This window comes from Gossypium hirsutum, chromosome A04, assembly GCF_007990345.1.
Source record: "Gossypium hirsutum isolate 1008001.06 chromosome A04, Gossypium_hirsutum_v2.1, whole genome shotgun sequence".
NCBI lineage: Eukaryota > Viridiplantae > Streptophyta > Magnoliopsida > Malvales > Malvaceae > Gossypium > Gossypium hirsutum.
In genome coordinates, this window is record NC_053427.1 from 78,615,122 (window position 1) to 78,629,860 (window position 14,739).

The 14,739-nt window shown below is 34.7% G+C and overlaps 2 protein-coding genes across 2 annotated transcripts; one reads left to right on the plus strand and one right to left on the minus strand.

Annotated features, from left to right (window-relative positions):
* The first annotated feature begins 5,130 nt into the window (after nucleotides 1–5,130).
* LOC107957195 (protein trichome birefringence-like 35) lies at nucleotides 5,131–11,383 on the plus strand. Its single transcript, XM_016892646.2, has 6 exons — nucleotides 5,131–5,575; nucleotides 5,654–5,939; nucleotides 9,922–10,093; nucleotides 10,187–10,383; nucleotides 10,475–10,627; nucleotides 10,894–11,383. Exons 1-6 carry the CDS (start codon nucleotides 5,353–5,355, stop codon nucleotides 11,222–11,224), a joined length of 1,362 nt encoding a protein of 453 aa, XP_016748135.1. The 5' UTR covers nucleotides 5,131–5,352; the 3' UTR covers nucleotides 11,225–11,383.
* Nucleotides 11,384–12,078: 695 nt separating this feature from the next.
* Nucleotides 12,079–12,958, minus strand: LOC107960509 (uncharacterized). Its single transcript, XM_016896849.2, has 2 exons — nucleotides 12,604–12,958; nucleotides 12,079–12,523 (listed from the first exon to the last, which is right to left on the minus strand). Exons 1-2 carry the CDS (start codon nucleotides 12,925–12,927, stop codon nucleotides 12,305–12,307), a joined length of 543 nt encoding a protein of 180 aa, XP_016752338.1. The 5' UTR covers nucleotides 12,928–12,958; the 3' UTR covers nucleotides 12,079–12,304.
* Between the last annotated feature and the right edge of the window lie 1,781 nt (nucleotides 12,959–14,739).

The following is a 14,739-nucleotide window of genomic DNA, read 5'->3' on the forward strand; positions in this document are numbered from 1 at the left end:
GCAGCATTATCTTCGTATAAGATAGTTGGCATATTTTCCTGTAAAGGCAAATTACATAATGGATATGTTGGATTAATAACCTTAGCCTAACACACTCTCGGCTTGCCTCATGCATTGCAATTATTTTAGCATGATTTGAAGAAGCAGCAACTAATGTCTAATTTGTCAAACGTCATGATATAACAATACCTCCACATATAAATAAATATCCCGTTTGAGATTGACCTTTATATGGATTCGATAAATATCCAACATCAGCATAACCAACTAATAGAGATTTTGAATCATTTGAATAAAATAACCCCATATCAATGGTCCCTCTGAGATATCTAAATACCTGTTTAATTCAATTCCAATGTCTATATGTTGGAGAAGAATTTAATCTTGCTAACAAGTTTACAGCAAAAGCTATATTAGGTTTTGTGTTGTTTGCAAGATACATCAATGCTCCTATGGCACTTAGATATAGTACTTCAAGACCAAGAAACTCTTTATAATTCTCACAAGGACGAAATTGATCTTTATTCACATCTAACGATCATACAACCATCGGGGTACTCAATGGATGTGCTTTATCCATATAAAATTTCTTTAAGATCTTTTTCATATAAGTTGACTGATGGACATGAATTTCATCTTTTAAATGCTCGATTTGCAGGCCAGGACAAAACTTTGTTTTTCCAAGATCTTTCATCTCAAATTCTTTCTTTAAACAATTTATTGCATTTTGAAGCTCTTCAGGAGTTCCAATAATATTTAGATCATCAACATAAATAACAATTATCACAAAGTTTGATTCAGACCTTTTTATAAAAACACATGGGCAGATTAGATTGTTTTTATAACATTCTTTTAACAAATATTCACTAAGACGATTGTACCACATACATCTAGATTGTTTTAATTCATATAAACTTTTCTGTAATCTAATTGAGCAATTTTTCTGGGAAACTTTATATCCTTCAAGGATTTTAAATCCTTCTGGGATTTTCATATAAATTTCAGTATCAAGTGTACCATACAAATAGGCTGTAACAACATCCATTAGACGCATGTCAAGTTTTTCACGTACTGCCAGACTAATAAGGTATCTAAATGCGATTGCATACACCACAGGAGAATATGTCTCTTCATAATCAATGTCGGGCCTTTGTAAAAATTCTTGTGCTACAAATCGTGCTTTATATATTACAACTTCATTTTTCTCATTTTTTTTCGCACAAATATCCATTTATATCCTATTGGCTTTACATATTTAGATGTTTGGACTATAGGTCCAAAAACCTCACGTTTAGAAAGTAAATTTAATTCTGTTTGAATTGCGTCTTTCTATTTTGGTCAATCTTTTCTATTTCTGCATTCCTCAATAGATATAAGCTTAGGATCCTCATTTTCTTTTGATATTTCAATAGCAACATTATAAGTAAAATTGTTGTCGACAACTATATTTTTTCAGTTCCATCTTTTTCCCGAAGTAACATAACTTATTGAGATTTCTTTGTTATCATCATTTTCAGGTACCTGAACCTCTTCTGGGGTTTTTTGATTAGTCATATCTTTGGCCTCTTCTTGGGCACTTGCCTCCACAATATTATCATCTTGAATAATTGCTCCTTTCCTTTTACGATGATTTTTATCTTTGAAATTGATTGGCCTTCCATGCTTCAGACGTGGATTTTTTCTTTTGCACTAATAATTTGCCCTATTGGGATATCAATTCATAATGGCGCATTTTTAGCTGGTATGTAAGATTTTGTAATTATCTTTAGGTCAGCAAATGAATCTGGCAGTTGATTGGCGATGCTTTGCAAATGTATGATCCTTTGAACTTGTTGTTCACACTGACTTGTATGAGGATCTAATTGAGATAGTGATGATCCATTCCATATAATTTCTTTTGCCAGTTGTATTTTCTCTCTCCCTAATGTTGGGAATGTTGTTTCATCAAAATGATAATCAATAAATCGTGTAGTAAATAAATCTCTAGTTAATGGTTCAACATATTTAATTATAGAAGGAGATTCATAACCAACATTTATTAGGACCAATCTTTGTGCGTTGTGGTGGAGCAATTGGAACATATACTGCACATCCAAAAATTCTAAGATGGGAAAGGCCAATTGTAATGGGGAGTACTTATTATAACTTGTTGGCCTTAAGCACACAAGTGCTGCTGTATGCAAAATAGCATATCCCCAAGCTGTAACAGGGAGTTTTGTTCTCATAAGTAATGGTCAAGCTATTAGTTGGAGGCATTTGATAAATGATTCAACTAAACCGTTTTGTGTGTGAACATGAGCTACGTGATGTTCAACTTTTATCTCAATTGACATACAATAATTATTAAAAGCTTGGGATGTAAACTCACCAGCATTATCAAGATGAATAGTTTTGAGTGCATAATTTGAAAATTATGCTCTTAATCAAATTATTTGAGTAAGTAGTCTTGCAAATGCCATGTTGCGAGACAATAATAAACACACATCTGACCACCTACTAGATGCATCTATTAATACCATAAAATATCTGAATGGTCCACATAGTGGATGAATGGCCCATATATATCATCTTGAATACGTTCTAGAAATGTGGGAGATTCAATCCCAACTTTAGCTGGTGATGGTCTAATAATAAATTTTCCTTGAGAACAAGCGACGCAAGATAAATCCTTGAATTCAATAATCTTTTGGTTCTTTAATGGGTATCCAATTGAATTCTCGATAATTCTTCGCAACATAATAGATCTAGGATGGCCTAATCAGTCATGCAAATAGTAAAAGTATGTGGTTCTACAAACTTCTAGTTTGTAGTAACATGTGACTCAATGGCACTAATATGTGTGTAATGTAAACTTGATGAAAAAGTAGGTAGCCTTTCCAAAACATATTTCTTTCCACATTCAACATTTGTAATATATAGATATTTAATACTTTTCCCATTTATAATCTCAATATGATATCTATTAAGACGAATATATTTAAAACTCAATAAATTTCTTTGAGACTTAGTGGAATATAAAGCATCATCAATGAAAAATTTTGTACCTTTAGTTAATAATATAATAGCTCTTCCAAAGCCTTCAATAAGTTTTGAGCTACCCAATATTATATTAACATGGACATTAATCATTGTTAAATGAGAAAAATATTTTTTATCCTTAAGTATCGTATGTGTTGTAGCACTATCTGCAAGACACATGTCCATTGATTTTGGGTCCATCAAAATTTTGTTGAATATTCATATTCTTCATAAAAACAAACAAAATATAATATGAGAAACATTACAAATATTTATTAAATATATAAATTATTCTTTATGCAAGAAAATAAAACATACTTAAAACAACATAAAAATGTCAAAATAACATCAATTTTTCTAATGATTCTTAAAGAAATCAGCCACATCTAGGTGAGTTATATTATTAAGGTCATTCAATTTATCACCATCGTAGGCATGGTCAATTTTAGTATTATAGTGAATATCTTCATCTTTTGCCTCTATTTCATCATTTTAGGATATAAAATTTGTTTCCATATGCTTTCCCTTATTTTTAATGGATACTTGATAAAGTTTCACTAAATGCTCAGACGTATGACAGGTACGTGACCAATGCCCCTTCATACCACATCGGTAGCATATATTCTCAACAATCTTTGAAGAATTATTTTGACGACTTTTTTCTTGTTTTTCATTGTTATTCTTTTTCTGGTAATTAGAAGTATCATTGTTATAACCACCATGATAACGATTACTAATATGTCCTCAACCACGTTCCTCACTATTTTCACGACCACGATCGCGACCGCTACCTCTATATTTTTTATTTTCATAATTATTGTGTATTGCTACATTCACTTTAGGGAATGGTGCAGAACCAGTGGGACGAATTCTATGATTTTTCATCAACAGCTTATTATTTTGTTCAGCCACCAAAAGGCATGAAATCAATTCAGAATAACTTTTGAAACCTTTTTCACGGTATTGCTGCTGCAGGAGCACATTAGTAGCATGAAAGGTTGAAAATGTTTTCTCTAACAAGTCCTCATCAGTTATATGTTTTCTCCACATAATTTTAGTTAAGAACTAATTTTGAAAAGTTCTGAATTGTATTTACTTACAGTCTTAAACTCTTGCAACCGTAAGTGCATCCAATCATAACGAGCTTTAGAGAGTATTACCATTTTTTGATGGTCAAATCATTCTTTCAAAATTTTCCACAATTCAAGAGGGTTTTTCACAGTGAGATATTCCACTTTTAATCATTCATGTAGATGATGACAGATAAAAATTATTGCTTTTGTCTTATCTTGATTAGATGCTTCTTTATCTACTAATATAGTAATTCCTAGACCTTTAGCATCGAGGTGAATTTTAGCATCTAACACTCATGACAAATAATTCTTGCCTGAGATGTCTAAGGTCATAAATTTAATTTTGGCAAGATTTGACATTATAATCACTTGAATCAAAATAAAAAAAATTAGTAAAATAATAAGCATTCTCAATTGTAAAATAATTTAATTACATATACCAAATTTGTTAAATAATAATATGTATATCAAATATTGACATAGAGAGGAATAGTCATAATAATAATTTAAAACAATTACATTAATTGAAATTTCTTTTAATAAAAAAAATATATATAATTATCATTATTAGATTTTAGTTGTAAAAATAAATGTGCAAATGTTACTCAACGCAAATATTTCATCTAGAAAATAAAATGAAAGAATTATGAAAATACATATACTGTATATAATTTAACTGGAGTTATACAGATAAATTATATAAGGTCGAAATAACGTGAACTTCATTATGAACTCGTAGAAGCTCGTATTGATAACGTGTTATAGAAAAATTAATAAAATAATAATAAGTAAAAAATGGATGAAAAATAGGGAGAATTTTCATTGTTTAATTTTCACTTACAACATGCTATTTAGAAGTTAATCTCTACTTAATGATTCTCTAACTATAAATAAAGTAAAGAATTTTATCTCATTATTTTAATATCTCTAAAAGGATTATAGACGTACATTTAATATATTTACAACAAATATTTATTTAAAAAAAATCCCGGCAAGAATATATATATATATATGTGTGTCTGTGTCTGTGTCTCTGTGTGTACGGGGTAACTATTAATTGTCATTTTGGTAGCTTTTCCCAAGTTTATATCAACTTTTCTTTTCTGAGCTGATGCTAGAATTTCCATTTCCTGGTAACTATTAATTGTTGAATCCAATTTCCTTCCATTTATAGTAAGCAAATGGAGTTATTACTTGCTATGCCTTCCGGATGTAACCGCCATTTTTGAAGCTCAAAAGTCCTTGTTATCTGCATAATCCTATGGCTCTGCCACTCACCGTCTCCATGTCGAATAAATGGAGCAGAAAGAAACGCCACTTCCCTTTACTTGCAGGTCTTCTCCTGGTTTTCTTAGCTTGTTCGGTTATCTACATTGAATTCAGCATCCAACAAATCCATCAAAGCCCGGATCATGTTCTTCACAGTCAACGACAAACTTCATCATTTACTTATGTAAAACCAAATCTTCCCAAAGGAGCTTCAGGTGTGCTTATCTATCTTCAATCTTTACTTTCCTTTTCTTTTCTTTGAATTTGGCCTAAAACATGAAGTTGGGCTTTAGAGGTTTTGGATGGATCCAGTAGTTGCAACTCTACTAGGAACTACAGTGGGAAGAAAATCCGGTGGGTCGGCACGGATGCGGAATCGAATCAGCGGAGGAGCATAAGCCAAGAGAACAGCTGTGATGTGTTCTCCGGCAAGTGGGTGTTTGATAACCAATCGTACCCGCTTTACGAAGAGTCCGACTGTCCTTACATGTCGGACCAGTTGGCATGTCATAAGCATGGGAGGTCCGATTTGCAGTATCAGCACTGGAGATGGCAGCCTCATAACTGCAATTTGAAGAGGTAAATTGTCCTTTTGGTTGCTTGTGTTTTGTTAGTGATGTTGCGGAAGCGACGATAATATTAATAACAATATTATCAGAAATATTTAGATAATTATTATGCCAACAATTATACTAAGAAAATTCCCAGTTAAATTGGAGGGGTCACAATGGTCCCGCTTAAAACCCAACAACTAGACAGAACTCACTTAGATATTTATAGCAATAATAACTAAATAAATATAACCAACATAAAGCTATTAAATAAAAGCAAACAAATAAGAAATAAAATACCAGAGTTTTAACGAGGTTCGGCCAATTTAGCTTACGTCCTCGGACACTACCAAATTAATATTTCCTCTAGAAATATTACAAAGGAGAAGATTTTGGGATGATACAACCAAAGGGGGAGGGGTTCTATATATAACAAACCAAACCCCCTCCCTTTCTATCTTTTCCTAATGTGGGATATTGCCAATATTCAACAAATCTCCACCTTGGCGATATTCCACATCTTCGAACATCTTCTCATAACACTAACTTCAATAGTGTCTTCAAATTTGCAACCAATCGCCTTCTTCCCTTTTGGTAGTTGTGCCAGCTTCCACGTCTTGTTTTTCTCTAGAGATTGCATTTCCTCTTCCATTGCACCTAACCATCTATTATTCTCTAAACTCTGAATGGCTTTGGTGTAAGTGGATGGAATATTATCAACAACTGGAAGTGCATAAGCTACCATGTCAGTGAAACGAGCAGGTTTCTGTATTTCTCGTCTCTGCCTTCTGACTGCAATTGGCTCTGATTGCTGTTGAGGTTCTTGGGTAGAAACCTCTTCCTCATCTGACTCTGCATCTGCCAATGAAGAATCACTAGTGGTACCTTCTGCTGGAATTACCACACTCTGCTCAAACTCCACCTGCTGCGGAGTACACTCCACCTGCTGCGAAGTACTACTCACTCCTTCTGGATTTACCTTATTCAACATGGCAGATTCATGAAAGGTAACATCCCTACTGATTATCGTCTTCTTTGCCTCTAGACACCACAAACGATATCCCTTAACACCAGCATTGAAGCCCATGAATAGAGCCTTCTTTGCTCTTGGATCTAACTTTGATTCTTTCACATGATAATATGCAATAGAACCAAAAATGCGCAAGGTGTCATAATCAGTAGCAGGTTTTCCATACCATTTCTCCAAAGGAGTCTTGCCATTTATAGCAGATGATGGCAAATGATTGATGAGATGTTGAGCGTACGTCACAGCCTCAGCCCAAAACTTTCTATCTAATCCAGCATTAGATAACATACATCGAACTTTCTCCACAAGCGTTCGATTCATACGCTCTGCCACCCCATTCTGTTGCGGTGTTCCACCTACGGTGAAGTGCCTTACTATGCCACAATCTTGGCATATCTTCAGGAATGGATCGCTTTTATATTCTCCACCGTTGTCTGATCGGAGAACCTTAATCTTCCTTCCTGTCTGATTTTCAACTTTAGTTTTCCACTTAAGGAAAACTTCAAGCACCTCATCTTTGTTCTTCATAGGAAACACCCAAACTCGTCTGGAAAAATCATCAATAAAGGTGACAAAATAACGTCTTCCTCCAAGTGATGGAGTCTTGGACGGTCCCCATACATCAGAATGCACATAATCCAGAATACCTTTAGTATTGTGAATCCCAGTGCCAAATTTCACCCTTCGTTGTTTTCCCAGAACACAATGCTCGCAAAATTCAAGTTTGCAAGTCTTTGTACCTTTCAATAATCCTTGCTTGGCTAGAGTTTGCAAGGATTTTTCACCAGCATGGCCCAAACGCATATGCCACAGCTGTGTTGCCTCAGCGTCCTTCTTGGTACTCGTAATTGCTGCTGCTGTTGTCCCGACCACTGTACTACCTTGGTAGTAATACAGATTGTTCTTTCTTATGCCTTTCAACATCACCAATGCTCCTGAAGTTGCTTTAAGAACTCCATCTCGTATTGTCACAACTAGGCCTTTAGATTCTAACGACCCCAAAGAGATGAGATTCTTCTTCAACTTTGGGACATATCGTACATCCCGCAAAATTCTAGTAGATCCATCATGACTCCTCAGTTTAATTGAACCTATCCCGGCTATTTTACATGTGTTATCATTACCCATGTAAACAACCCCTTCATCTAGTTTTTGAAATTCAAAAAACCATTCCCGAATGGGACACATATGATAGGAACAACCAGAATCCATGATCCACTCATCTGCATATAATGTTGAAGATGTCATACTAAGAGAAAAGTCTGACTCTGCTTCACTATTGCATTCTGCAACATTTGCATCTTGCGGAGTCTTCCCTTTTTTCTTCAATTTTGGACAATCTTTCTTCCAATGTCCTTTTTCTTTGCAAAAAGAACATTCATCTTTGGCAACAGCTCGACCTTTGGACTTTCTTCTCTTCCCCTTAGACTGACTTTGCTGACGACCTCTTGTTACCAATGCTTCCACTGCTGCTTCACCTGAACCTTTCAACTTATCCTTTCGGCGTAGTTCATAGCTATACAATGCAGCAGTTACTTCATTGAAAGTTACTTCCGATTTTCCATGAAGTAGAGTAGTTTCAAGGTACTCAAACTCCTCAGGAAGCGATCCCAACAACATTAACGCCAAGTCTTCGTCTTCAAAAGTCACATCCAAATTCAACAAATCAGCCACCAGCTGATTAAAATTGGTAATGTGCTCGTTCATCGTGGTACCAGGAACATAATTGAAACGAAACAGTCTTTTCTTCATATGCAACTTATTTGACTGTTCTTCTTCAAGAATTTCTCCTCCAATGCTTTCCACAATTTACTTGCAGAAGTCTCTTTACTGAATGTATACTTCTGCTCTCTGGAAAGACATGATCGAATTGTACCACATGCCAATCGGTTGATGGTCTTCCATTCTTTATCATCAACCCCTTCTGGTTTTTCTTCCTCAATGGCAATATCTAGACCCTGTTGAAAGAGGGCATCTAGAAGCTCACTTTGCCACATGCCAAAATGACCTGTTCCATCAAAAATTTCCACTACAAATCTCGTATTTGCAGTTCCAATCCTCGGCAAAATGTACGAAGTGGAAGTTGTTGATATGGATGGTTTTTCTTCTGTCATTTTTGCCATAGCTTCTACTTAATAGCCACCAAATGCAGAATACCCACAAGCTTTAGGAAATGTTTCTGATGTGTAAGATCAGACTAAGCTGCAAACACAGAGCATACTACAAAACCTTGGCTCTGATACCAATTGTTGCGGAAGCGACGATAATATTAATAACAATATTATCAGAAATATTTAGATAATTATTATGCCAACAATTATACTAAGAAAATTCCCAGTTAAATTGGAGGGGTCACAATGGTCCCGCTTAAAACCCAACAACTAGACAGAACTCACTTAGATATTTATAGCAATAATAACTAAATAAATATAACCAACATAAAGCTATTAAATAAAAGCAAACAAATAAGAAATAAAATACCAGAGTTTTAACGAGGTTCGGCCAATTTAGCTTACGTCCTCGGACACTACCAAATTAATATTTCCTCTAGAAATATTACAAAGGAGAAGATTTTGGGATGATACAACCAAAGGGGGAGGGGTTCTATATATAACAAACCAAACCCCCTCCCTTTCTATCTTTTCCTAATGTGGGATATTGCCAATATTCAACAAGTGAGACCCAAGTACTAGATTTGCCAGTTTCTACCTTTACGCAATTTGAAGAATGGGATGTAATTGGTAACGTTTTAGATTTTTAACCATAGATGATAGAACTTCCCCGTTTTTATCTGATATTTGATAGCCATATTGGGCCTGACTAAATTCAGAGTCAAGCCGGGTCGTCCTGTTTTTCTTTATAAAACTTGCTTAAAGGGTATTAAGCTCTGTCACTCGATCCAACAGGCGTTAATATAGATGATTGAACTTTCTCTTATTGAAAAGTTGCAAGTGATTGTGTTTTTCCTTTTTCTGGTGTGTAGATGGGATGCGACTGAAATGTGGGAGAAGTTGAGAGGGAAGAGGCTAATGTTTGTGGGAGATTCTCTGAATAGAGGTCAATGGATATCAATGGTGTGTTTGTTGCAATCAGTGATCCCAGCAAATAAGAGATCCATGACTCCTAATGCTCAGCTTACCATTTTCAGAGCAGAGGTGAGCCAGGATACAACCTATAAGAGGTTTTTAACATAATGACTAAGAACTGAAACATTGTTGCCGTGTGTTTTACTTTGATGTCATTTGCAGGAATACAATGCCACCGTGGAATTTCTCTGGGCTCCGCTTCTGGTTGAGTCCAATTCTGATGACCCGGTGAATCACAGGCTGTCTGAACGAATTATCCGTCCGGATTCAGTACTCAAGCATTCAGCACAGTGGGAGCATGCGGATATACTAGTTTTTAACTCGTACTTATGGTGGAGACAGGGCCCAGTTAAGCTGCAGTATGTACGATAGTTGATCGGTTCTAGTCGAATCAAGGTAAATATATTTTCAAGATGCGCTGAAATCCTTGTGTGCTTGCAACTTTTGCAGATGGAGTGGTGAGGAAATTGGAGCCTGCGAGGAGCTCGATGGGTTAGGAGCAATGGAACTCGCCATGGGAGCTTGGGCAGACTGGGTAGCATCAAAAGTCATTCCCCTGAAGAAACATGTCTTTTTCGTTACAATGTCGCCAACACATTTCTGGTTAGGATCTTTACCCTTGCACTGAATTATCCTATACTTCATCTATATAATCTGGATAAGTCACCTGGTGAAAGCTTGCAAACTTATCGAATACCGTAAAATCATAGCATAGAGGCATTTGAAGCAAAGATTGTGCATCATGAAGGCACTAAAAGGACTATTGCTGGTATATAAAAGCTAATGTATATAACATGGACTTGTGTGGGAATTACACAATCTTAGTGGCCCAATATGGGTTTTTTTACTAACATTTTGACATGAAATAGGAAAGGAGAGTGGGAAGCTGGAAGTAAAGGAAACTGCTATAATGAAACGAGACCTATCGATCGGGAAGGCCACTGGGGAAGTGGTTCGGACTTGGCTACCATGCGCATAGTGGATAAAATGGTTTCTGGTTTGGGTTCGAAGGTAACAGTTATCAATATAACACAACTCTCAGAATACAGAAAAGATGGGCACCCTTCCATCTATAGAAAGTTTTGGGAGACACTGAGCCCCCGGCAGTTGGGGAACCCTGCAAGCTACTCTGACTGCATACACTGGTGCTTACCAGGTGTGCCTGATGTGTGGAATGAATTACTGTTCCATTTTTTGTAAAAATTAAATCTTATTTTATTTATGAATTAAATGTAATCAGCTCCCTTGGATGGGATGGTTCATATTTGGGTTGAGTGGAAATGAAATGATTGTTTTGTTTTGTTTGAGTCCCACTCCCATAAATAAGAAATTATAACCAGTTATCCTCGTTCATTTCAACTTTGGCTGTTCATTAAAACACTTACCATGTCTCTTGTGTGCAGTTTCTATTAGGATCACCAGTAACGCACCAACCAAATAGCAATTGACAGTAGAACTAAGGTTAAAAGTTAAAAAAGTTAAAAGTTAAGTCCTTTTTTATTTATGTATCTTAGTTCAATCACTAAAATCGTAAGTATTCTCTATCAAAATTTGTTAATTTGATATGTTGATTAGGCTGCTCTCGGAAAATATACATTTTGAGTTGATAAATTTTAATAAAAACTACAATTAAACTAAAACTTTTAAATTTAAAAAGAAGGATTAAAGTTTTAACTTTTTAATTATAAAGACTAAATCTTAAATTGTATGGAAGTAGAGAAAATAATAACATATTTTAACTTAGAACTAATTAAATTAGTAAAATGCATAAAAGGAAACCATGTTCATGTGCAAGGCAAGACCAAATGCTCCTCGGCCCCTTATAAAATGGTGAAATTCTATATTTGGGTCCTCTTGAGAATTAGAAATTCAATTTAACCCTTTTAGCATATAAGTTTTAGCTTTGGCCACCAACAATTTATATCCTGACTCCAACCCCACCAAAAATTTCTGATTCCGCCCTGTGAAAGGGTCTGTCCTAAAAAAAAACCAACCTGATTAGAGCACATATGTTGTAATAAACTCTATCCAACAAAAGAACATGTAGTGTTTAATTATAATTTCTAATATTTTCGATTCATGTATGTATATAACCTGCATGTTTTTCATCAGCAAAATGAGCACCAACAACATTTGAGTGCAATGCTTTCCTAATGATTTCTCTCTCTCTCTCTCTCTCACTATATATATATATGAAAAGAGATGAACAAAAGCTAGACAACACTTTATCCCTAGCTTTAAATACATTCCCAAGTCCCATATCAAAGCAGTTCATTACCCCTAGGTGAAGGAACTGGAAATGGAGAGTGAAAGCATCAAGTTAATATCATGGCATTCATGGGAACGCCCCAACCCTAGTGATAAGAGGGTTCCAGTCGGTGCTGCAACATTTCCATCATCATTGCATATGCAGTAATCTTCATCTCTTGATTGACCAATATCCTCAACAAATTGGCAGCTAGAGTGAACCATAGAGACCGCCATTGTTGCCCTTGATTTCTGCAACAAATTATAAAATGCTGTAATCACAAAAAAGAAAAAATGTAAAACAAAACAACATTTAACATTTATTAGCTGACCTTTTTGTAAATGGTTCCATCGGCCTCCACATGCCAACCAGCCTCTTCACAAACAGCTTTCAACAGATCATTGCTATCAGCACGCTTTGGAAGGTTGTAGTTACCATGCTCCTTCAGCCCTGCAAATATTTTGTGAGCTACGGCTCGACGCTTGCGCTCCCTTTGCTTGTTCTTCAGGCGCTCGTCCTCGGTGGGGAACCGATACCTGGTGACTCTGCCACCCTCTTTGGTGGTTCTGTGAACAACCCATGGCCCTTTGCTCTTCTTGATGCAGCCCCTTAAGGTACTAGTGTTCTTGTTCTCCTTCTCACCAGCCATTGCCATACCTTTTTTTTATTTTACTTTCGGCTCTGTGTCTCTTATTCCTTGATTTGAAGTATCTCAAGCTGCTTTTGATATTGATGGCTATATATGTACAAAATAATGGAGTGAGGAGACCACAATAACGGAGTGTGTGTACTTGGGGTGTACTATTAGACAGCATAATGACAATTTTGGAACATTCCTGAACCTGCATGCAGGGTACGGTTGGTATGAGTATTATGGATGAGTGATAAAGCATTTTCAATATTAATTATTGGGTAAAACTGTATGAAAGATCCTTGCACTATGCATTTTTGGTGTATTTAGTCCCTCTACTATAATTCCATCATTTCTACTTCCTTACTTCTCGATATTTTTAGTCCTAGGACTTTTTCTTTGTGAATTTTGTCGAATATACAACTTAACATAACTTATTTTTTAAACTATATGCATATAATTAGACTTGATTATGGGTCGGGCTATTCGCTCAAAAAATAGGAGGATTTGAATAAAAATATAGGTTCAAAAAATGGGTTTGAACAAAAAAAATAAGACTTGTTTTCTAAACAAGCTGGGCCCCGGATAAGATTTTTTGTCTCAACCCGACTTGAATCTATCTAGTTTTTTTTCTGCTGTTGTTTTACTTGTCATTTTGTTGTTTTGCCACCAATTTGCAGTTATATTGCTACTATATTGTTATTGTTTGTATATTGTATAATTCTTGTTTTATTGTTAATTTTTTATTATTTTAGAGGTATTTGTTTGTTTAGTTGCAACTATGTTAGTGTTATTCATGTATAAAGTTTTTTTAATATATTTTCAAAATGTTGGGAAATATTTATTTTAATATTTTTAGTGTATTTGATGTATTATATTTTAAAATTTTATTTTTATATAAAAAATAATATAAAAAATTTTAATATGGACGGATCGAATTAAGCTCGGATTTAGCATTTTTTATTTGGGCTTGGACAAAATTTTAGGTCTATTTTTTAAGTTGAACTTAAATTTTGACATTGAATCGACTTGACTCATTATCAAGTCTAGGTATAACGCATACACCTTGCTATTTTTTTATAATTAGGAAAAAAATATTATTCTTTTTAACATGCAAAAACTTTGTCCAACTGAAAAAAAAAATATTGAAATATACATTATATCACAATATGTTTGACAAAATTAAGGAAAAAATTAATCTCATCACTTAAAATACACATTTTTAAGATTAAGATTAAAAATGAATAAATTATAGTAAATTAAATTCTAAAAAAAAAATTGGTACCATATAATCTCATCTACATTGATAGACCTTCACTGGTTTTTCCAATTTCCATGCAAAACAAATTAGGTGTCCTTTTTTTGATGTTCAATAACTAGGTGTTTATATGTGTTTATATATATATATATGTATGTATGTATGTATGTATATATAAACAGAATTATTATACTATCTGTTGTCTGCACTCTCTGCAGCTGAAAAAGAATAAAAAACAACTTTAGACATAATTGTGCAGGTACCGTTAAAGCCGACGTACCAATGGGCGTGGAATTTAATTAGGTGGGTGACCTTCATTTGGATTTCATGAATAACTCCTCCATCCACACACTACAGCCGTTGATTTTTTTACCGAGTCTACTTGCACACAACTTCATAGTTTTACAACCTTTTTCTAAAAAGCAAAACTTCAGCCTTCTTTTATACTTTCACACTTGCATCTAAAGCTTGCCCTTAATAATAGAGGCAAAAGAATTTATCAAGTTTAAAAGGTTCATAGTTTTTGTCATACACCATTTGAATACTTGCATTACAATATAGTATAATTCTTACAAGGT

Excerpts from the sequence above, each read along its gene's own strand:
- LOC107960509 (XM_016896849.2), bottom strand. The coding sequence starts at position 12,927 with ATGGCAATGGCTGGTGAGAAGGAGAACAAGAACACTAGTACCTTAAGG. Across the intron at positions 12,524-12,603 it reads ATGGAACCATTTACAAAAAG|AAATCAAGGGCAACAATGGC; the intron begins GTCAGCTAATAA and ends AATTTGTTGCAG.
- LOC107957195 (XM_016892646.2), top strand. The coding sequence starts at position 5,353 with ATGGCTCTGCCACTCACCGTCTCCATGTCGAATAAATGGAGCAGAAAG. Across the intron at positions 5,576-5,653 it reads TCTTCCCAAAGGAGCTTCAG|AGGTTTTGGATGGATCCAGT; the intron begins GTGTGCTTATCT and ends GTTGGGCTTTAG. Across the intron at positions 10,384-10,474 it reads CAGGGCCCAGTTAAGCTGCA|ATGGAGTGGTGAGGAAATTG; the intron begins GTATGTACGATA and ends CAACTTTTGCAG.